General features: G+C 39.8%; 1 protein-coding gene across 1 annotated transcript in view; it reads right to left on the minus strand.

Annotated features, from left to right (window-relative positions):
• Positions 1-236: 236 nt before the first annotated feature.
• Positions 237-24,316, minus strand: part of ctif (CBP80/20-dependent translation initiation factor) — a 50,609-nt gene continuing 26,529 nt past the window's right edge. The window contains exons 8-13 of the mRNA XM_079257068.1: positions 23,058-23,134; positions 11,653-12,253; positions 10,754-11,053; positions 8,181-8,336; positions 3,785-3,838; positions 237-3,031 (exon numbers count right to left, since the gene is read on the minus strand). Of these exons, the coding sequence (XP_079113194.1) occupies positions 2,810-3,031; positions 3,785-3,838; positions 8,181-8,336; positions 10,754-11,053; positions 11,653-12,253; positions 23,058-23,134 (1,410 nt within the window). The 3' untranslated portion in view covers positions 237-2,809. The remainder of the gene's footprint in view (positions 3,032-3,784; positions 3,839-8,180; positions 8,337-10,753; positions 11,054-11,652; positions 12,254-23,057; positions 23,135-24,316) is intronic.

Here is a 24,316-nt window from a genome sequence, read left to right on the forward strand (position 1 = left end):
CTTCGGTGTACACGTGTATGAATAGTTTGTATAATGACCAACTGTGGTGCTGGGATTAGTTACGCAGTTCCTCTGGTAACCAAAGAGGCAAACGTGTGTGTGTGCTATTGTGTTTCTTTTGTGGTGTGTAATTACATTTGACACCATACCAATTTCTGTGTGACATTGTTGATAATCAGACAAAAAAAAAAAACGCACACACAACCGTTTTATGTCACATCTTTTCCCCTCTTGTTAGTTTATTTTTCAGTTGCTTAGAAAAGCAAAACAAATGAGAACTCACAGGCGACCCACAGCAGCCAATCGAAAAGCTTCTCATCACTCCCGACTTGTATTTCAGTTTTCATGAAAGTATGCAAATGAAAGGGCATCTCATTCTGTCGTCGAGTAGGTCATGTGACCCGAGCAGAGGGGTCTAAGGGCACACGTGGTGGGGAGGCTCCAGCGCCACACAGGCAGGGGACAATCCCCACCTGCCCCGATCTGCTGTGAGAGGGAGCCGCTCTTTGCATAATGGAAACTGATTGATGGGCTTTTTTTCTTTTCACAGAGTGAAACACGGTAATACCACACTTCCACACTTGCCTGCAAGCTAGGCATTACTGTCCAAAATGTCCTTCAAGAAAACCCATCAGACAACGAAATTGTTTATATATAAATGAGCTACATATAATTTAAATAAAATAAGGACAACACAAGACCAAGAAAAAAAATAAACAAAACTGACATACATACAGACAATTCAGATGCTCCTGCAAAAACCATTGGAGCTTTAAATCACCCATTTCATCAGATGAATTTCCGGGCTGTGCTTCTACCACACAGGATCACCATTCTTGATGCAAGACACAGAAAATAATACAAAACACTTAAACTGCCCACAGATCTCCGGTGGGAAACTAAGTATACATGTGCATGTTTGCTTGAATGTGACCACTCCCAATCGAATGTATTTCTGGTTTACAGCTAGTTATCCTATGCAGACCAGTGCTGATGCACGATTCCCCCTCGATTTCACGGTTGTTAAATACTTGTAAATATACTATATGCAGATTACATATAAAGCCCATTTACACGTGATTGGCTTGGTACGTCAATATCATAATACAAACATTAGCTCGAACAAGGGTCACATGACTAGCTAATATGAGGTCAAACAATAAGATTTTTTTCTTATCTTTGTCATCTTCAGATACACAGGTTAATAGTGATTTCAAAACAAAGCGAGCTCAAATAAAGTCCATATTGAACACTTGCAAAATGTCCACAGCAAAGAATGACTTGAAAAGGAGATTTTCAAGCATTTAATTTCTATTTCTCAGCGAGTCATGCTTTCTTTTTCTTTTTTTGTTGCATCACTTCTTTTCTTTAAATGTGTTTTTTTTTTTATTATCTTCTGCAAAAACACTGCAGTCACCTCAGTCTGTTTGAGCCCATAGCATTTTCTGTGCTGCCACAGAAACGAGAGCTCCCATAAAAAGTAAAAGAACAATGACAAGGCCACTAGTCAATTAAAACATCCTGAAATTCCTTGCTATGTTCGACCAATCTCTTTCACTACGGAGATTTCATATTCATCCGCATGCACTGCTTTAAATTGAAATCTTTTTTTCCTATTTTCTTTGAAATCTTCCAGCAAACTGCTTCAAAACAGTGCAAAAAAAAAAAGGAATCCTGTGCATTAAGGCCTAATGCTATAACATTATACGTACATCTTACCATAAAAACAAATTTTAAAAATAAACATCAATGATAAAAACAATTAATGATTAGAAAGTACAGAATTATAATAATGGTGGGGTTAACAAAGCATGGACATGCAACGCTTTACAGAGGAGAAGAGACATTCCCCTGCAAGACAAAAACAAAAGAATTATCAGACAGACAGCAGTCTGCTTTAGTTTTTTGTTTTTTTTTTTAATGCCGCCTCTACCCCCAATCAACACTGCAATATTTCTACTGCTTTTGTGGGTAACTGGGGTGCCAGTGGGGTGTGTTGGGAGTGTGTCACCTCACAGGGGCTCAAACAGCCATCTGCCACCCTATTCTAGCCAGCCTGATCCTTATCCTCAGCCCAGCCAGGCCCAGCAGGCCTGCTGTCTCATCCCCTCAAAGGGGCTTCCTGCTGGGGAGGGGGTAGTGGTGTACAAAGGCAGGGAGGAGCTGGGGAGCTCTACAGCGAGGCCCTTTGACCTAGTCCCTGGCCCGGCGGGGCAGACGGCCCAGACAGACAGCACCGTGTCTGCTCCCCGCCGCCTCCTCCGCCTCTCTTTTATCAGCCATACAGACCCCAGGGGCTAACAGCGAGACAGAGGAGAGGGGGAAGGAGAAAGAGATGGAGAGAGGGGAGGGCGGTTTGGCAATAAGCACAATGAAGAGACTGACACAGGCCACCCTGACCCCTCCCACCCTTCCCTCCTCCATTCATCTGTGGGTACAGATCTCTCCATTCCCCATGGACAGGCTGCTGCCCTCTCCTCCTCTCCCCTGCGTGACCCTTCTCATTTGTTCTCCTCCTTTATCTCTCAGCAGCCACAGCCGGCCCTGCTTCCACAATCTGCACAGCCAAGCGCGCCCCTCCTGGCCACATAGCAGTTAGTGTTCAAATACACCATATGTAGTGTTGCATTGATGGCCCAGAGATGCCCGTTTGGAAGCTTGTGTTTGTGGCAATGGTCACCAGTCTGATGGAATTTACAATTAAGCTCAAAAACTTCTGATAATATTTATCTACGCAGGTGAGAGTGGAGTTACTTTTATTAATGCGGCATTAATGGGGCTTGTCTCTACTCCCTTGGGGAGCTGGCAACTAGGCAGTGGTGGTGAGCTTTTGGATGGTACGGTTATAGTACTGGGTAGTGAGAGCTTCCAGGGGGTTCCAGCGGTGTGCGTGCAGCTCAATGACCTCCATGAGCAAAGAGCGGGTGAGCTGAGATTCAGCTGGACACAACATCTTGTCCCTGACGGCCGCTAGGAGCTCCGTCATCATCTCAGGGAGCTGCTCCTCCAGGAGACGCCCCGTGCTCTGCAGCTGAAGGACACAAAAAAGGGTGGTGCATGTAAAGAATTAGGAGGTTGAATAAGTGTGTGTGTTCTTTACAGAGAGCAAGACTAGCTGTCTGGCACCTTGCTATTGTGGATACAGTCAAACAATAAAGATTCACACACCCTCTGGCCATGAAGCTGTGTGTGTGTGAGCATCTGGGAATGGCTTTCTTTCACAGCTCACCTGCCCTTGCTCTTTGTTTAGACACCCCAAGGCTCTATTTTCTGCTACCAAAAGACTATTCCAATTTGTTTCACATTGCTGGATTTCCTATTGATGTTGCTGCTGTGTCTCTATGGAGCGGACAAGCTGGCCGTTCAGTGTTTGCTTTGGATAAACCGGACGTTTGACTGTACTACTGGAAAAATAACATTGCTAGGAAGAAGCATGCAGTTGCTGTTTAGGTCAATCTCATTTTTTTTTTAATATAACACATAGAGTGCATAATTAGACTCATAAAGCTGCAGCGGAAAATCCAACATGCTGAATAAAACAGATTTTAACGTTTTTAAGCATTTAATATGCAAATTTTCTCAGATGCTACCCTGGTTTGTGTACAGACTTAGCTTCTTATTGAACTGAAAGCAACTTGTATTACGTGCATGTCTATCTTTGTGGGGAACCAAGTGACATTTGAGGACATTTTTGCAAAGTGAGGGCATTCCTCAAATGGCTGGTTGACAGGTTAAGACTTTTTCTTTTTTTTTTTTAAACATTTTGTGTGTGTGTGGTCCATACCTCCATTGAGCAACAGAGGACGGCATCTTCCTTAACATCTGTGGACTGTAACAGCTACAAAGGACAAAAACAGATACTTTATGACTGTGGCAGGACAGAAAAGGGACTGCACAAAATAAAGCACAAGAATAACCAAATATAGCAAGTTAAAAGTCTGAGTGAGTGACGGCCACAAGATGTATAAATAGAGCCTATATGGATACTTGGATTTAAACCAAATAAGAAGATTAGACAAACGCAAAGGGTTTGCATGCATTCATCATCTCATAAGAGGAGACCTAATCCTAAATGTAAATATTTTCTGCATTAACATTTCAAATCTGGGAAGACAACAGAGTAGCCTCTCAGTCTGACAAACGAGCCAACATAATACATCAAGGCTTGCTTTATACACACACATAAAAATGCACAGACACACTGTAAACACATAGAGCAGCCAAAGACAAACAGTAGAGCTGGTAAACATGCTGGCTGGCTGGCTGGCTGGTCACCCCCCCCCCCCCCCTCCTCTACTGTGGCCCCAAGCACAGATGGGCATACAACTGGCACTTTGAAACAATGCAGAGAAATGGTGACAAATGGGAGAGAGCCTCCCACACTCGGCTATGAGCATCTACTGTCAGACTGCAGCACTTTTTCTTTTTTTTCTTTTGTAATTCCAAGGTTGTTTTACTCCTCACACGTTGGTTAACAAAGGACTGCTTTGATTAAACTGAAAAAGGAAAGGGAGTTACAAGCAATTGTGTTCTTAAAACAAGAAAAATAAAATGCAAAGTGTAAGCATTTAGCAGCGTTGCTATGAGCCTGAAGCCACAGCTTCCTTGTCTATGTTCATTGTCACCGACCAAAGTGTGGCCTTAAATTGTCGTATGACTTTCTCTTCAACATTGTAGAGTATTTAGGAGTTAGAAGAAACAAAGAACAAAACCCCCAAAACACTATTTTTTTTTGTATCTTGGCATATCACAGAGTATGTCACACAGATTGAATAAAGACTCCACATAAATGCTCTGTAGTAGAGGTTTCAAATGGTATTTTACCAGCTGAAAATTGCATACTAAAGTTACCGTTTACAGGTATTAAAGTGGATAAACCAGAAAATTCGCAAAATGATTAGGAGTTTTTAGTTGGCGCAACACTAGCGCTCATCTCCAGCCTTTTCGTTTCATTTTAACTCGTACTAAACAAGCTGCAGCGTCTTTAAATACATGATTTAAGAACGCGCTGAAATAAAAACTATCTTATAAACATCTTGGAATTTATAAGTGAGGGGAGAAAGAAGAGTAAGCCCCGTCTGATGTGACCTTCCACATTTACCATGAGCTTTCCTCTTATTTCCACGCTGTAAGCTTCATGGTATTCCACCGATCATTCAGGCCCAGCAGTTGCACCGACGTCAGCTCCTCACTATGCTGAGACGGGCGTGGTGACAGAGGCTGTTTGATGTGGGAACTCAAGTCCCGTCGTTTCCAGAGTTGAACTATGTGACGAGCAGCATTAGCTCATAATGAGTTCTCCGGGGAGCTGAGGGAGAAGTTTTGTTCAACACTTTTAATATGGTCTAATCTATACCCATTCATCATGAGCTCTTTGCTGCTCTCACCTAGTCACCAAAACAGCTTTTTCTCCACTCTCATTTTCCCACCATAAGTACATCTATTTCTGCGTATTTTGGTAGAAAAAAAAGAGATGTATGCAGGCTGCTTAACATGCCGGCTTCTCCTGCAGACGCTAAAAATTATGAAGGCATTGGTTTTTAAAGTTATCATGTAAAATATTTACACGGGGAAACTTCCTGAGACATTTCCCCAAGTTGTGTTTTTCCGTGTAGAAAATATTAGATAAGGCTAATAAAAAAAAAAAAAAATAAAATAAAAAAAAAAGGATGAGCTGGGATCTTTTTAAAGAAATGCATCTAACACGACATCTAACACCTTCAGTAGTAAAATCAACATCTTCATTCTTTTGGCCTTTTCTTTTAAATTGACTAATTTTTGAGACATGTAAATACAGGAATCTATCATTACATAGTTGAGAAAGAGCTAAACAAACCCAAAGCAGATGGAAAAGAGGTACTCTACGTTAAATTCAACTTCAACTGTGTTTTTGGTTGTTGCATAGCAACAGAAGTTGCTAAAGAACTGCAGGACCAACATGTCCTGGAGTTGCATAATATTACAACATTCCTGTTGCATTAGTGTTGTCTTTTAACTAGCTGTTATTCATAAAAGGCACACAGTTGGAATATAAAGTACTGCGTATTTCATTGTGAGAGCACATGCAGGCATTTAAAGATGGATACCAAGGCACCACATAAATAAAGTCTGAAGTCATGACCAGGCCCAGTGTACATGCATGCTTTTTGCAGGGTGCAACTGCAAACTAATATCCCGGTGATGACTTCTGAGGGCCACATGTGAGTCATTTGCTAGATAAAAGATGGCGTTATCTGTTAGGTTGTCTGCCACCTGTGCTTTAACTGAGCAGGACCTACAGACCAGGCAGGACTGCTACACTATAGATAAACACCAGTTCTGAGTGTTTTTGTTAGTTTAAATACTGCAGCAAAGGCAGATGCTGCTTGGATGAATTTTTCTTCTGAAATTTAATACATTCATTACAACTTTCTACATGAGCAACACCACCAACATGCAGAAGCTAAGGCAAGTCCGACTCCAGAAACAAACAGATGAGAAAATGTTTGCTTCACAAATTTTCAGAACCTTGTAATAAATTCTGTCTCAAAGCAAAAACAAGCAGCAAAAGAGCCTGAGCTGGAATCTTTTTCCAGTCGCTCCAGTTTGGCTACAGCCTTGGTAAATGGTGGAGCATCCAGTCAGCCACAAGGACCTTTTTATAATTTATATTTGGAGCTTTTCCGATGCAAACTCAGCTGAGGATTGTGCAGGTGAAATGTTACAATGGAAAACATCTCATTGAGTTTTGTAAGATTCAACAGACATCAGAAAACGTAAAGTCTGAATCGATCAGATCACAGCTCATTGATTTCTAAACAAACTGTTGACATTTATACTTGGAAAAGAAAAAAAAACAAAAAACACTTTTCATGCATGAACATATTGCATGTTTTTTCTTCCTTATTCAGAAATGTATCAGCAACCAGTATTATTCTGTATGTTGTAGATTTGGTTTTTGACATGGGCTTCAGTACTTCTGTCTTTTCTTGTTCTTCAAATAAACTTTATTATTGTTTCCTAAACAGAACAATGAAGACGACAATGAATTTCTGATTATTGTCGTTATTCTTGTTTGTTTGTAAATAGATCTGCTTTGAGCATCTGCATACACAATCTCTTGATTTCAAACAAAATGAAACTGGGGAGAAAAAAAAAGCGGAGAGTGCGCCAACACACGTCAGCTGTTATCTAATCTGTTTCTGTAGGCTACGAGCACAGAAGCAGCTGCTGCAAAATGAGCCACACGTGGCTCGTCGCTGGATTCTGACAGCCACAGTCAACATGAGGCAGATGAAAGTCAGGAACAGTCCACTTTAGATTCTGCAAAGAGGACTGTCAACAAGCACTTGAGCTCGCAGCTACACAGAACGCATATCGAGTCCCGCAGATAATTCAGCATGTTACACAGGTGTTCCTCCCTCAAGCATCACTTAAACACATATTGCAAAGCTGATGCTGGGAAATGTTACTGCATTTGTGTACGTTTTGGACTGGTTTCTCCACACTCCCAGTCATGGCACAGAGCCTTTTAACAAGCTAAAGTAATGCTCTGGGCATACTCTCAGACAGGGCGTGGAGAGTAGAAGCTGTTTGTCATTGTGCTTGTTAATAAAACACAGGGTGTGTGTTAAGCACCGAACTGAAAGCAGTGTGGACACAGGTGTTAAGTTAACAAACTTGTGCTTCAACGCCTGCCATATTTCTTCATCTCAAATGATGCATTAAAAACGATTTGCACTCTCAGATCTTGTCATTCTGTATCTTCTACCTGCCATGTTATGTGGAAACTTCCTCTGCTTTCACTGTCAGTCTGACCACAGTCTCCTACACTTCTTCTCACCTCCCTTTGCTTCCCCTTTCAATATCCCATCTGTCGTTAACCACTTCTGTAATGTGACGCGTATGCTGCGGCTACTGTGTATGGTTTCTATGGAGACCAGGGTACTGTATGTAAGAGAGCATAACCAGCTAAAGAGAACTGAACCTGGGGTCACACACATTCCTGGAACTGATGGTGTCACGACTGCTTGCACTGAAAAACAAAAATCCAATGTTGAGTCTGCGGTCTAGACTATGTCTGTTCAAAAACAGGAAACCAAGCCCATGTCCTCTCACCGAGGTGCAGGACTGCGGCTGATTGATTGGTTATCGACACACTTAACAAAACCAAGAAGAGCTGTGCAGATCTGGATACAGACCTCTCGAAGACATGTGTAGATGGGACACACCAGCACCCTGAACGGCTCGCTGGAGTTGCTCCTCATGGTACCAAACACCTCGCACAAAAAGGTGATGAAACCTAACCAACGTTCGACATCTGACTGCTGCAGCTCTTCCCGGTGGGAAAAGTCGGTCTGTGGAGATGGAGGACATGAAAAAGAAAAAGAAAGGATAAAATAGAAGTATATAGTGTGTATAATACACATTACAGCACATCCAGCTTTTTATAAGTGTGTTACACAAGTAGGTAGGTGGATGTGTAAGTGTTCATATCTTTTCTGGCAGGACCATTAATCAGCATTAACATCTTTTCTATCTCTATGATGGGAGATTTGGTAGGTGGCACACATATTAACCTTACGCCTCAAGGTACTTCAAGCCACAAAAGCAGCAGAAAACTACATTAAACAAATTTATTTGATCTGCCAGAATTAGAGGAGAGTGTGTTCATTTAGTATGAAAGTGAGGGGCAGTGAACTGTGTCAGCGCTGTGAAAGTGTGGAGGTTAATATGGGTTAATGCTTAATGCACACTTGTAAAAGATGTTATTCGTCAGGGTTAAACCAAAACTTTATTAACAGTCGGGGCGACCGCTTTTCATAATTTTTCCTGACTATGCTGTCTGTTGGGACTGAAGGGCTCTGGAATCATTAGCGGCTTAGATTCCCCCTCCACACACACACACACACACACACACACACATAGCTATACCAAATGCCTGCCTGTGCGCACACACATAGAGAACAGAGCTTTGCTTGGGCCTGATGGATAACTCATCCATCTTCCAGAATCCAGCAGAAGATAAAAATGATGAAGCAAGTGTCGGTAGCATTAGCAGAAAGAAAAAGCTACACAGGTAAAACAGTGAATGAGTTTAAGTAAACAAACCGTCAACCCCCCTCATTTAATAAGTAGAACAGTCACACACTAATTGCCCCCATATTGAGATCCGGGGTCTGGAAGCAACAACATTAATGAAGGCCTTCATGAACCCACTGATGACATTTACAGAGTTTTATAGCTAAACTAAAGGTAAAATGTCAAAGACGAGGAGGGGGTCCATGCGAGCTGGGAAGAGGAGATTAAAGTGAGAAATAAAAGAGAAGAAGAGACCACACAGCAGCGATAGAGGGAGACTAACTAAAAAGTAGAGAAGGGGGTGAAAGGATGAAGGCAGGGATTTATTGCTGCTGCGTCTGGGATAAAAAAAAATCCAAACATCTAAAGACCTAGATGTTTCAAATGGAAAAACACAAGGTGGGAAAAAAAAAGTGGGATCTTGAAGAACAGAGCATCTGCATGAGAAGGAAACAGGAGATGGAATAAAGGAAGGGGAAATGATTAAACATGGCGAGGTAGCAGGTGGGTTAATATTTAGACATTGATTGTCATCTGATGACAAGATGTGGCTTGTTTGTCTGCTTCGAGACAGTCTGCTGCTCTGGTGAAATGATCGGCCTCTCAGGACGGAGCAAAGGGGGAAGCGGCAGCGTAGAAACTGCACAGTGAGAAGTGGCCAGGCACTGGTCTGTGTTGCTCTGGACGAGAGGAGGCGATAAGACATGGGAGCATGGGAATAGACGGCTCATGGGGGATGACAAAAGGGGGGAGAGGAAAGGAGGGAGAAGCAGTGAAGCACAAAATGGCTAAGAGGATGTTTTCATCAAGCATGCAGCACTGGAACAGGTGAATGAAGGGATGGAAGGTGAAGGTAGGACGGTCTTCCCGTCTCCTGGGTGTTCAGATCAGCTACTTTGCAGTCTTCAACGCTATTGGCCACCACCTTCAGGTACTTTCACATGAAGCTGGGACTGAATAAAGATGTTGAAATTACAAAGCGGATTATTTTTAAAAACATAATTTTAACGTCTTATTTTGCCAGATAATAATCACCTTATTATCAATGTGTAATAAAGTGTTATTCCACAACTCCTACACTTTGATTGTAAACTGACTGATGCACTGACTTCTCATCTGTCTTCCACTCCAAGCTGTACCAACAAAACAGATTTCAAATAAATCATTTTGGCTATGGAGCATAAGAATATGACATAGATTAAAATATCCAAGAGCACAGACGTTTTAATGCAAGACAAGACTGTTTTCTCATTCAGAAACGTAACTAATAAGATCCCCGGAGATTCTGAACACTAGAGCTGCAAAGTCAAGAGAGGAAATTTCATTTTTTAAGCAGTTGTTCTCCGAGCTTATTGTTCAACCACCAGCTTATTTCTTTAGCTGGTCACCTGCAGCACGTTTACTTTAGTGAAAGTAGAAACACCATTTGGAGTCTTTTTTAACATGTAGCCCAGTCTTTTAAAAGTAAATTTAGTCCAGAAAAGGTTGTTTTCTGTGGTAACACAGACACAACTTTAGTTACATAAACAAAGACTTTAAAAATATATCTTTGTGTGAAATAAAGAAAATGCAATGCAGGGAATTAAAAAGATTGTTATATTAACACTTTAGGAAAAAATGATTAAAGGAGAATTTAAGTAAAGGGTGAAGCCACAACACGCCGCTGCTACGTATTCCCGGACGCTTGCATCACCTGGAGCATGTTGAGTAGCAGCGATCTGAACTTGGTCCCCTCCACCATGAACAAGGCCATCTTGTCGCAGAGTTTAGCAGCCGTTGCAGCGAAGCTCCTGTCCGACACAGCCTTGGAGTAGATCGTGCCGACCACCTGAGCCAGCGTCTCCTCGGACCGCGCCGAGCACTGTGCCTCCTCCATAAAAGAGGCGAGCTGCTGCTCCACCCCGCTGCTGTTGCTCCGCATACTGTTGAGAAGGTCCACAAGACGGTCCATGTTCTGTGATCCGGACCCTGACTTCTCCACATGACCTTCCTCCTGAAGTGAAGAATAGGACACGGACATTGACTAACCATAAACTTTTTTTTTTTTTTTTAAGAGTGTGTGCAAACATTCATAATGTTGCTTAATAAAACAAAGACATGTTGGCTGGGGGGCAAAAGATTATGAAGAACTTAACACAGGCATTTTAAAACAAAAGAAGAAAGAAACCCAAGTCAAGAAACAGCAGACTCCCAGACTGAATGGCATCCTTCAGGGTATGTTTTATCAATTCCTTACTGTCTGCCTATTGGGGAGTCAAAGCAACCCTGTCCTGTGGTAATGACTTAACTATAGAAAGAGGAGGCTGTTGGACAACTGACTTTTAGCAGACTTCAAAAACCATTAATGCCTTACTTTTTTTCACCTCCTTAGAAAGAACATGTTCTCCTCCCTGCTGTTTTTGGCTGTGCATCAACATGAAATCTTAATTAGCACTGAAGACAAATGATTCAAGCCAAACAGTAAAAATCAAGCATTTCTTGACAGCAATGACAACATGCGTGTATCTGTTAACATAAGTGTGTGTGCGCCTATACAGATCAGATCTGAATGGCTTAATACGGAGTGACGGGCACTAAGCGGCTTTTCACTACCTTGTCCTTTAGCCTCCTCCTCAGCCTCTCCTTTGACGACTGTAGAAGGTTAACTTTGGGCTGCTCCGATTGGCCCTCGCTTGTCTTTCCACTTGGCGGTGGGTGGGAAGATTCCTTATAAACCGTCACATCTGGGAAGGCATTTTTTGTTGGTGTTGAGTCAGATTTTGGTGATTCGCTTGGACTCTTACTGCTGCAGTCTTCCGGTGGTCTGATCTGCTCATCACCCACTTTTACATCCTCAGTCTCCTTGTCTTTGGTTGTTCTCATCGCTACTCCTTTATCACCTGTAGCATTAGTCTGTCCATGCCCCTGACCTTTCTGATTCTGGTGCCAACGCCGGTTTTGGCTGTATCCATGATGTGGGGGTCCTCCTTGGCGCTGCCCATGTCCTCCTTGGTACTGGCGAGGTGGCCGACCAGCACTATTTTTTTTATTATCTCCCAGTTCTGTTAAATTCGGTTGTTGCTGGTTTGGAGACTGTTGTTGGGGTTGATCCTTCTGCTGCTGAGGTGACTGTTGTTGTAGTTGCTGAGGTTGGTTCTTCCCCCCTCCTCCTCCCCCTCCTCCTCCTCCTCCTCCTTGAGGTCGCTGTTGCCTCCTGGAATGAGAGCAGACTCCAGTTAGCATCATTGTGATGATGTAGCCGCAGCAGCAGCTGGCTACTACCTGTGCCGGTCTGTCTCATACTCATCCTCTTGAAGAGGCTAACCAGAGCTATCCTGCAAATACTAATATGCCAAGTGACAACCACATCCAAACTTTTATCTGTCTAACATCCTAATACTGTGATTCTCCCCCAGTTACCTACAAACTATAAAACCAAAATCCCCTTCTGCTTACATGTGGATGCACAGTGTGTCTGCGTTTTCCTGTCCTGCATTGCTGTGTCGTTTTGCTGCACTGGCTCTGGGCTTGACAAGCCGATGACATATGGTCCAAGGGATTAGTCATCCTTGCACCGAGGAGGCAACCTATTATATGCCTCAGCTTGTGTACTTGGACAAACTCAACCTAAAAAGCTGGGCACAGCCTTTTCTGATTAACTTGACTCTATATAAGTTATTAAGTTATTAGACTCAGTGAATGCTGTAAACTATAATTTGTTAGGACATTTAAAGGGCACGGCTCAACTTGTCTGTTGGCGTTTTCTCACAACCAAATATACCTGAATCGGTTAGGTTTATCTGTCCAGGAACTACAAATGATCCGTTGCACCAAAAAAAAAAGAAAAAATGTAAGTAAAAGATTACATCATTTACAAAAAGCTTAAGGACAAAATAAAAAAAAAGGTGATTTTTCTTAATCATGTCATTGCGCCTGTGTTTTTGCATGCTGCTGTATGAAGCAAAACTGTTATTATAAACTGAGAGGGCTGTGAACAATGTAGACAAATCATTACAAGAAAATTGTTCACATGACAAATGCTCACAACAGTAAAAGAAGAAGAGAAACAATCACCAGCTATTTCCCCACCTTTTTTTGGAGGGGGGGGGGGGGGGGGGGGGGGGGGGGGGGAGAATCAACTGCACAAACTGTTACATGTCATATCAATGACATCACATAGGTGTGAGAGAGGGGTCACATCTCCCAGACAAATGAAAATGGTGATCTTAAGCATGATCATCACTGACCACATGTCCAACTGCTCTGGTTTTTAGCAACTCGACTATAAAGGGACCAAAGCTTTGTTTAGATGTCATGGCAATACCCAAAACAAAAGTTGTATCATGTAGTTAATAAAATGTGAAATGGGGTGTGACAGGAAAGAAAAACCAACGGACTACACAAGCAGAATTTATAAAGGAGTCAAAGTCCTTTTCACTTTATCTGACCAGTGTGTGAAATAAAGTGTGACCTTAGGTGTGATAGAACTACAAAGGAAAATAATAATAGCCTTTTAAAGTACTGGTACTCATTTCCATTGTAAAATAGACACAGGGACATATTTCATATTTGGACATCTGTGTACTATTGTTTGTTTTTGACTGTAAATAGAGATTCTGAAACAATTTGAGTATTTGTCTCCATTTCTCCTGGTGTTGTGAGGTTTTGTTTTGTGGGCATTTGCTATGGAATTGTCAATAACACCCCAAATGATGTCAATAATTGATGACACACAACTTATTGTGCCTCCATGGAGACTGAAACAAATAAGATTTATAACAAAAAATTGCAGCATACATAAACATATTGTGTGAACATGTAAATACATTGCACAATAATGCTTCCAATTGTTGAAATAGATATAAAATATTGTATCCAGTAGTGGGAGGGCTGGATTAATGGTCACAGAGATGCAACGCCTCTGTTCTTAGACTGCAGAGTGGGTTTCTTCATTCCTCACAACATATTTTCCTTTCAGCTCTGCAAAGTCTCAGTGACTTGACTTTCAGGAAAAACATTAAATATAATGAGCCTGATGTATTTTTGGCAACAGCACCAAAAGAAAAACTAACTTGTGGGAGACTCAAGTGACATTTTAATTCTCAAAATCTTCATTTAACCACAAAATAAATTAATATCAAAATAGGACCTTAAAAGAAATTTACAGGCTGGATATTTTCTCACACAAGTAAAGCAAGTCATTTATACAAACCACAGACACACAGAAGACAAAACGGATTTGTTAGAATATGCAAATGTTTCAGGGTTAAATGTAAACTTACCGTTGCAGAAATGAAAAACATTATCTAACATTGCAAAGTAGATAAATCTTATAAAAATCTTATATACAAGGCCATTTCTCGGCAACTCATTTCACCTTCTTAATATTTACCAATGATTATTAAGCCTGTACCATTGTTTGGGGTCTTGTTACATGGTTAACCTAATACTGAAACATTATCTCAAACATCAGTCTCCAAACTACAAATCTGAATAAATTACAGGTGAAGTTATAATCATATAACTACATAAACATATGATTAAAAAAAAAAAGTTATTGGAGGATTTGGTACAAATTCCAAGTCTCAGAAGGGATTATAACAACAAAGTCAAAGGCAGTGGTGCAAGCAAGATGTTAATCATAGATTGCAAAACAAATTATTTCATGGTTGCTCAAGTGGCATTTTACAAACAAAAAAAACAAAAAAAAAAACCAGGGTAAATTTTTGGTTGAACATAAAAAAAAAAAGTTTATTTGTTAAATATTTACACTATGTTCTTAAAACATACACTTGCTTTAATTTTGAAAATCAGCGAGTGTGCTGAACCTGGATCAGCTGTGGGAAGTTGGTTCAGGGAATGAAGCCAGGTGAGAAGGATGAACGCTGCTGCAGGTAGTTTTTCATCTTTATCTGCACAGTAGCTTGTTTATCTTTGTGCTGAGTCACTGGGACAACATCACAACAATGAAACTTTTTTTTTTTATATTGGATTTGTAATATTTTATTGCATTTTGTGGTGTGTGTTTCCTCTCCAGCAAGGTATGCAGGATGGCTGTAAAGTCTGGTTTGGGCAAACAAGTTTGTAATTGTTGCAGTTTTTCCTCAGATTTAAAAATGACTGTCCATTGGATTTTTTGGGTGTTTTACAGACCAGATGACTAGCTAGGTTAGCTAAGTCAGCATGTTAACAGTTTGTGAGAACAATTACTTGGCAATTACTTTAGCCAAGAAAAACAGTGCATTTTATCTACTGAGAAATTTCTTGTTGACTCATTTGTTAAGTAAAAAATACAAGACAATGTAAACACTTTTTTTTTGTTTTTTGTTAACAGACGATATAGTGGATTAGACAGATTATTTGTATTGAACAAAATATACAAGAACTACTTACAATTAGTTCAGAGGAAGGCCAGAAACATACTTCCTACATGTGCTTACTAGGGAACTGAATCTTTTGTCAGCGTAATGTTTCTAATATCAACCTGTTACTGGATGGTTCCAATAGGGGGCAGACCAGTGAACTCACATTGGAGAGAACACTGGATAAGATCTGCAAGATGCAAACAACTCATCATGAGGTGACAATTAAATAGATAATATTTGGTTGATGTTAAAATTGTAGATGGTATTTAGAAATTGTAATCAGAGATGTTAGATGATTAGTCTCAGTCACCTCTGTAGCTAGCATCTTACGTTTATGCAAGATGGGTTTATTTATTTAAAAATAAACTAAATATATCTTGAATAAGTCTAATGATACCTCATAATGTCATGTGCACAACCAATGCTGCAAACACATGGAGTATAGAGTAGCAAGCAATCAAACAGACTAATGTAAAACATAAGTACGATTCTGATCCAATCCACTCTTTTGTTAGTCGGGCTGAGAAACATAGCCACGCTGAGCAGGAAACAAAGATGCAACCTATATTTACTGTATGATCAATTTTTTTCATCAGCAGATTCTGATAAAGTAAAGCATCAGTCTCTTCCAGGAAAATGCAGACCAGTACAACAACCTTCAAGCCGATTTCACAACTAAGTACGAAGAATCTTCAGCTTTGCATTTAAACCCAGCGTCCTGCATTCTGCTGGAGTTTGGACTGCAAGCTGTCACAAAGGAAGCTATTTGAAAAGAGACACTGTTGAGATACTTTTCATGATTCTTGTCTATGACATGTCATAGGCTAATCATTTACCAAAATTAATAGTCTGATTCAAGACCTTCACTGTTCACTCCAAACTGGTAGTCATCTGAATATGTGACACTGTGAGCAGAAGAAACCCGAAGGAAGAGAAGCATCCCGATTTATTTATGACCATTTTTGTGTCCATGAAGCTCCCATCTTGCATGGCCCCTGTGCTCCACTCTCTTGGGGAGGTTGGAAGACAGTTCAGCTAGACTTTTCAACACTTTCCTTCATCAATTTATAATCGCTTCGTCTCAGCTAGGAGCAGCACCAACCTAACGCGTTTTCACTCACATGATCAACTTAGGCAGCACCTAATGGTGAACGGTAGGACAGATCTTTCCTTCTACTTTCAGCAACATCCCAATGTCCAGTTGAGTGTGTAGTTAGAGTAGTGGGGCAACACTAGGGGTGGGAAATTGATTTGAAAAAATTAAATATTGGGATTTTTTGCTTCACAATTTTAAAATCGATTTTTTGTTTAAAAAGTTGTATATATATATATATATTATTTTTAAATAAAAATAATCCATTAAAATTTTTTTTGTCATTTTTATTGATCTTTTTGCTTGTCTTCTTGGGCATTATAGCAGCAGAATGGCGACTGTGGTGTTTTTTCCTAAATGAAATAAAGAAAAATGACGGTTAAAAAAATTTTTGTACATTTTTTTTGTCTTTAGTCTAAAAATCAGCAATATCAAAGAATTGCAAGAATCGCAATTTCAATCGAATCGGTACCCAAAAAATTGGAATCTAATCAAATTGGGACAAAAGCATATCGTCACAGCCCTACACTCTCAAAAATAGAGGTACAAGATAAGGACATTTCTGTACCTATAGGTACATTTTAAAGAAATGTTCTCTCAAAAGTACAATACTGGTCTATAAGAAACCAGAAGCACACCTTCAGAGTACGAAAAAGGGTTCAAAGTGACATAAAGTACAAATTTGTACCATTTTGACCATAAGGGTACCTGCAGCATTGAAAAATGTAATGTTAATGGCTGTAATGTTACAAACTAGAGCAGAGTTAAGTGATGACAGTAGTACAACTTAACAGTCATTTACTACACCAGACAATGAAGGTCAGATGCTGCAAACTAAGTGTATGGCCGGTCAGTATTTTGAGTTTTTGAAGATTATTTCTAGATTAAACATAAGATAATATTGCTAAGTTGCTTGGACCAGGCCTAATGCTGTGGAAAACATAAAAAAACTATAACTTGATAAGGTGAGTTTGAACTTGATAAGGTACAAAAATAGACCAGAACTGAAGGGTACAGAAATGTCTCTCAAAAGAGTACACCCCCAGCGACAAGCATTTGTACCTTTTTAGGTACAAGCTGGTACCTCTGTTTTTGAGTGTGTAGGCAACACTGCTATTAGAATATAATAGCCCAGCTTATCAGCATTAGCCAATCAATGAACTGTGTTTTTTTTTTTTTTTTTTTACTTCCATTGGAATCAATACAGCATGTAAATCTGGCATTATCTGATAACAGCCTCACTGTTGATGGCAAGGTTATCATCTTGCTGATAACTTCATTAGGTTCGGCTAAACTGAATGTGTATCAGTGCAGATCCATATTTACTGAGAAGAAATCTTGGGATCATGACCAAACCAGTGACCTTCTTGCTGTGAGGCCACAGTGCTAACCACTGTTCCACCATGCAGCCCATCTCTTCAATATGAAAGAGAAAATTCGTCTCAACCATCTTCATTAACAAAATAATCTTTTGTTTCTCTGTAAGAGCGTTAACATACATGTAAACAGCTCTTGCTGTCTCACCAGTGACCAGAGGTATGGCCAAATGAGATATGTCTGTTTGTGAGATTAATCTGATTTCCACAAAGTGACAGTTCTTAATTTAGTTAAGCTGTAGTCTTCTCAGACACAACGTTTTGGCACTACGACATCTTTCTAAAAATTCATGAGCTCTCCACAGTTGCTGTTCGTCTAATCAGCCATCCTTCTAATCTGCTGCTGATGTGGAGAGGTGAAAGTGAGTGTAATAAAATGTTAATCATACTGAATGACTGTGAGCTCTGCAGCAGTTTGAGTGTTGACCATCCATCAGTCATATTACTGCCAGAGAGATGTTTGCATTTAGCATAAATGATGGAGCCACATATGAAATTATATCTCACAATAGCTCGTTACTTCAAGACAGAGCTGGCGTGATCCCATATCTAAGCAATGAAACTTGACTTGTTTGGTTGGTCTTATAATTACAGGGTATTAGTAGAGTCTAAATTTGTTTTTGATTTTGCCCGACAGGGTCCCATCTCTCTCTAAAAATCTTAATTTTCACCACCCATTCTGCTTATTTTGAACTATCGGAAGATTTGAGAGGAAAACAAGTCATAACCATAAATTGAAATTAGGATTTTCTCTTGAGCAGAAGAACAACCAAAGTTTTGTCAGAGGACTAAGCCGTATGTAGCTTCCATTTAGCTTTCAGCATCTTTGTTATGTGGTCACTAACCTGGCTGAGACTTGCCGTTTCCCCCCTGGGCCAGTAGGCAGTAGTATGGTTAACTGGTCACGGGTGAAGTGATCAAATGCTCTACAAGCAGGATAGAGGGGTATGCCACAATGCAAGTGATTTGAAGGACAGAAAAATGAAGGACGGATGAAGCAAATAAAGAGTGGAGTAAAGTCATTTCCACAGATGGCATGAAGGAGAAATCAAAAGATCACAGGGGAAATTAGCAAAGCAAAATGAAACAACAAAAAAAGAACAACTAAAGTTAAAAACAGCATGCACAGAAACTACAGGAAGTCTACAGTGACTAAAAAGATGAAATTAACTGGTAGATATGATAATGGGTAGAAGCAGAAAAAGGATGATCAATCACACCATTTACTATGTACAAGTGAAGAATTCATGGAACTATTGGTTGACCCAGACAAGAGAATTGATTGACCCAAGCAGAGAGAAACCTGCAGGCCAGACAGTCGATAACATGGCACAAGCTCCACACAGGCCACAACGCGCTGACTTAATGGATTGTGGGGAGACTGAGCATCTGCATTTTTAAATCTTCAGATTCAAAATCAAAACTTGGTTACACTAAATGTGTGTGTCCGTGCCTGTAAAACTTGCAGAGCTTGTTATTGATCACACCCACTATCTTTTAATAGTCATCGTCAAAAGTACAGTGAATGAATAACTGAGCTGACAGGACCGTTATCCTGACAAAAAAACATACAATCCAGTCAAAAATCATTGCATAAACTTCTTAAACAAAAAACAATAAAAAAAAAAAGAAAAAAAAAAAAAAAAAAGGGAAGAAATGTGTTTCCATACAGCTATACACTACTTGTCATGTGATTAGAGTAGCTCAGCTCAACTGGAGAGGGCTTTGAGTTATAATACAGTATATTACTGTAACCACAGCTGTGTAATGACAACTGCTCTAGTGCCATTTAAAAACACCGCTAAAGCAGCATCATTTATTTACTTACAAGTCTAATGAGAGGTAGCACAGAGATGAAGATCAACATTAAGATAAGTGGACAAGGATGTACTTTGGTCCAGTTATGACAAAAAGTAAGGGACGAGTAAAGTGAAGTGAGAATAAAGTGAATGCATAAGCATCCAGTTCCACAGTGACTTAAGATTTATAAAGGAGCCTGACACATGAGGGGGTCTTGTTTTATTTACAGAAGGTACAGAAATGATCCTTCAAGTATATAAAAAAAAAGTGGACTTTATTTTATTTTGAAGCTTCAACATGTTCACTGACAACATGCGGCTCCAGTGGCATCTTAATGAGGAGGATGCCTTGCAGGAAGGAACCACAGATGGAACTACTGGGGTGGCTGTAGCTCAGCAGAAGGAGCTCCATTCCAGTCAGTAGACTGGAAGGTTGGTGGGCTGGTGTAGGATCAATTCCAGGCTTCTTCTGAATACTTGCCTAAGTGTCCACATTTGACATCACCCCGCATTTAACCCTGCCATAAAGTTTGTGAAGGATGAAATAACAAGGTTAAACCTACTTTTTTTTTTTACAGCACAAAAACAGGAACAACGTTCTTATTCATGTGGAGCACATAACAATCTTTGGCAAACCTTTCTGCATCATACATTAGCTCCGCTGGCAGATATACAGTATTTTACTGTTTGGCTGGTTTGCCAATTTAATCAGTGGAATAGAAGTAAATGCCTCTACTTAAAATCATAGTCATTATCTAATTCATGTTTAGGTTTGCTTTTGTCTTTTTTAAATAAGTACTGAAAAAGCTTTACTTTCATCTGATCAGGCATTATTTGTGTTCCTTTCTGGTGGTGTGGTAGTTTGAACCTCTTTTCTCTTTGGACTTTGCAAGTTCTCTGAGAACATGTCGGGACTCTCTGGGTACTCCAGCTTCCTCCCCAAGTCCAGAAATGTATGAAAAGTGTCAAAGTGTATAAAGAAAGGGACATAGAAAGGTATATATGTCTGCATGGGGATTTTGGGGATATATATGTCTATATTTATGTTGTCTCCTACAAAGTAAGCTACATATTTGAACCAGCAGGTAAAAGTGCAGAATTGTTTCACTACAGGCATAGAATTGCTCTTAACTGTGCTTCTTCTCTAGAAGGATACATCTGCAGCAATAAAGCACATTTACTTTTCCAGGACCATATATGCAACTTTAATTTCACAGTGCATGATGACAGATGTTTGTTTGCAATAAGTGTAGTGCATCTCCCTTTGTTGCTTAAATAAGTACATAAATGCAGGCACAGACACTTAAAAACATATGTATCATGCAGGTGAATTATCACTCATTATGGTAACATGTCTTCTCAGTTACCACGCTTCTGTAACAATAACGTATGGAGTAGGGATGTTCACCCCTTTAATGTCTAGCTGCAAGAATTATTGAGGAAAAAAAAAAGATGTAAGTGTAAGAAAAAGTGCACGTCTTGCAAGAAAGACAAAAATAAAGTCTAAGAGCTCCTCAATAATTATGATAAATTAAATGGTATGAGGAAGGCGCTCTTTCTTTGCCCTTCTTCTGTTTTGAAGCAGAAAGCAGTAAGCAGCACATTCCAGTAAATCACAACTAATTTCAGCCCTGCTTGACGTGCTTGCTAAAGTAGAAACACATGCACTAACTCCCCTTTCTTTTCCATCCTGCCACAGCCAGCCCACACTTTTTCTATACTCAATCTCATGGTCTACTTTAGTTTCTCTTTCTTGTGCTTTTTTTTCTTTTTAAATACAACCCTCATGTTTCAAACATGTATTCAACTGATCAATACTTAACTTCAATATGTTATCATCTTTTTCCAAGTTTAGTTTTGACCTTTTCTTTTCCTCACCCTGCCGCGTTGATGTATCATACAAAAAAAGCAAAACAAAATCCACTAAAATATGACACAAAGCTAACATCTGCGGCTCCTCATTGTTGCCTTTGAGCTACTGGCTGTGTTGTGTTCAGGAACATTAACCTTAGACAAACTCGATGTAGGAGGATTACAGAAGCATGTTTGATAGACAAGCAAATCCAGTTAATGCATCTAAATACCAGCCATGTTAAAACTTGATGAAGTTCAGTATGGCAGATTTTTTACTGTGTCAACTGGCAACATTTTCCACCCTTAAAAAGAAAACTGTAGTCCTAATGTTTGTTTTTTTATTTTTTTTAAAAAATGGACTGAATATGACCTCAATATATTCTGCTTTACCCTTCCCGTCTCTACTCTCTTCTTTTTCTGTCTTATCCCTTTACCAAATATTCAGTGTTAAAATATCTACTTTTAAAATGTCTTTAAACACAAGTTGTACTTTTCTGTACTGATACTTCTGTTTAATATGTTTCCCTTTTCATTCATTCAAAGACTTATTTGGGTCGGTGACTGTGGGAAAACTCAAAACTGATAGTCATTAACGTTTTCGTACCTTTAGAAGGCCTATAAGAAAAAACCCATACTCACAATAAAAACTAATTTCTTTTTGCAAAATATGACACTCGCTCTTGTGTAAAACTTTTATACTTGCTGTAAAACAGAAAGAAAGCGTGCTTGGAAGCTGAGTGAACAAGAAAACAGGATGTTTTCTTGCTAATATTTCTACTTCACAAAACAAACAGACTGAAACCTAAGCAAACTGCTGCTGGTCCAAGTTGATATTTTATTTTAGTTCTTTTTGCCAGGCCTGCGCTGCACCAATCACACATAAACACTACAGCTCTGTAGAGACGTAATTATTCTCTGCGCTTAAAAACAGGGATGAAAGAGCTTTTGTCTATTTGGTTTATATACAATTTCCTCTTTTTAAACCACAAATACAACCAAATTATTTTCTCTTTGCCTGTCTCTTAGCAACTGAGAACAGTTTTCCAGTGACATCAGGGCAGAGAGGGAGGGAGAGATATTTTTTTCTCTCTCTCTCTTTAGAACAAAGTTTCAGTGAAGTCACACTTTGATGAAATTAGATTTCACAGCATATATAATCAAAGAAGATGTGCCAGTAAAAAACAAAATACTTTGGGCTGAGTTTGGATCTAGTTTGAACTAGTAAAACGTTGCAAAGCAGAACAAGAAAATCCATCACTGGCCTGGATACTGAAGGCTAACACAAATGACAAGCATACATTTAGTTGAGGGGCCTGTTCAGTTCGTCTCGTCTCTGTTTTTCTTTTCCTGTCTGCAGTGACGTGTGGAGCCTGCATTCCTGCTTTGACATTACTTTGGCTGGGGAGAATATTTAAGGCTATGATTCTGGCTGTGCACTGACAATGCATAGGAGAAAAAAAAAAAAGAGAAAAATGTCCTCAATCTGATGTCAGTTTATGTGCGTGCACGCAGGACTTGGATGCCTCATTACCGTCGGTCAGTCCTCCTGCGTCGGAAGAGCTTTTTGGTGTGTGCGATCTCAGCCTCGTTAGGAAGGGGTGGGAAGACCTGCGAGAGACAAATAACAGCATAAGAGACAGCTGCTGTCAAGAGCAAAGATTTATGTCACTCTGTGGAGTCATGTATATGCACATAACAACATACTTTTTCTTCTTTTTTTTTGTTGCTTTTTTAAATTTGTTTTATGCCACAAGCGTGCAAGTGCATGCACATAACCATCTGCTCACACCTAGAACCTGAAACGTCCTCAAAGAGCCCTTTGAGTTACCAATTAGAACACATTTCTCTTAACATAAGATGTCAAACATTATGCTCCTTTCCAGATTATGATTACACTATTACCGTAAGTATCCCCATGGTAACAGTTGGGTTAAACTCTGACTGAATCCCTGATTCTGATTACGTGACAGATGTGGGCTGACAGATGTGTCTAAACTCACTCCTTCATTTCTAATTCAGTAATAAGCAGTAAACTCAGCTTAATGCACTTATAAATCATTCAGTTTCTTGCAGTAATTTTCTCATCTGTAATACAGAATGGACACAATGATAAGATAAGTAGGAGAGAGCGATGCGCATACCCCTGTCAGTGAGCCTCGGTAAGCTTTTCTTACATAAATAAACCTCAACTGCGCTGTAGGAAAAACACAGCAGCAGCACGGTTTTCTCTCAATATTCATGAAGTAAGCTTTTCAATCACAATGAGGAGTTTCTCATTAATATAAATGAAAAATTATTCAAAATACAAGATGAGAAAATTAGACTAAAACTGCATAGATTTTGTTTAAAATCATCCGTCTCACAAACGTGACGGAACAATGGACCTCTATCTTACTACACTGCTGGGAAAGCAACAACCTGTGGAGTATTTGTCATCTTTTCCTTTACGTTATGCGCTTAGGAAAAATAATTTACATACTGTCCTGTGAGCGTCTCAAACATATAGGTCACCTACATTTCTGTTTCAGAGTTTACTTCCACTCACCATGGAAAGACGGGGTTATTGGACAATATTTCTTTACAAGAAAAGAACCAGAAGAACTTGTTGCACAAAGGTTTGTGTCACTGTGAATCTACAGAACCTAAAAAGTCATTAATGCAGGGTCAGAAATGTAAAAACCCAGCTCACATCATTAATTCAGAGGTGCTGAAAGTTACAAAATGTCTTTTGACTTGCCAAGACTGCTTCACTTCCCGTTAGAGCTTATGACTGACTGCAGCTGGTAGCTT

The sequence above is a fragment of the Telmatherina bonti genome (genome assembly GCF_933228915.1).
Source record: "Telmatherina bonti genome assembly, chromosome: 17".
NCBI lineage: Eukaryota > Metazoa > Chordata > Actinopteri > Atheriniformes > Telmatherinidae > Telmatherina > Telmatherina bonti.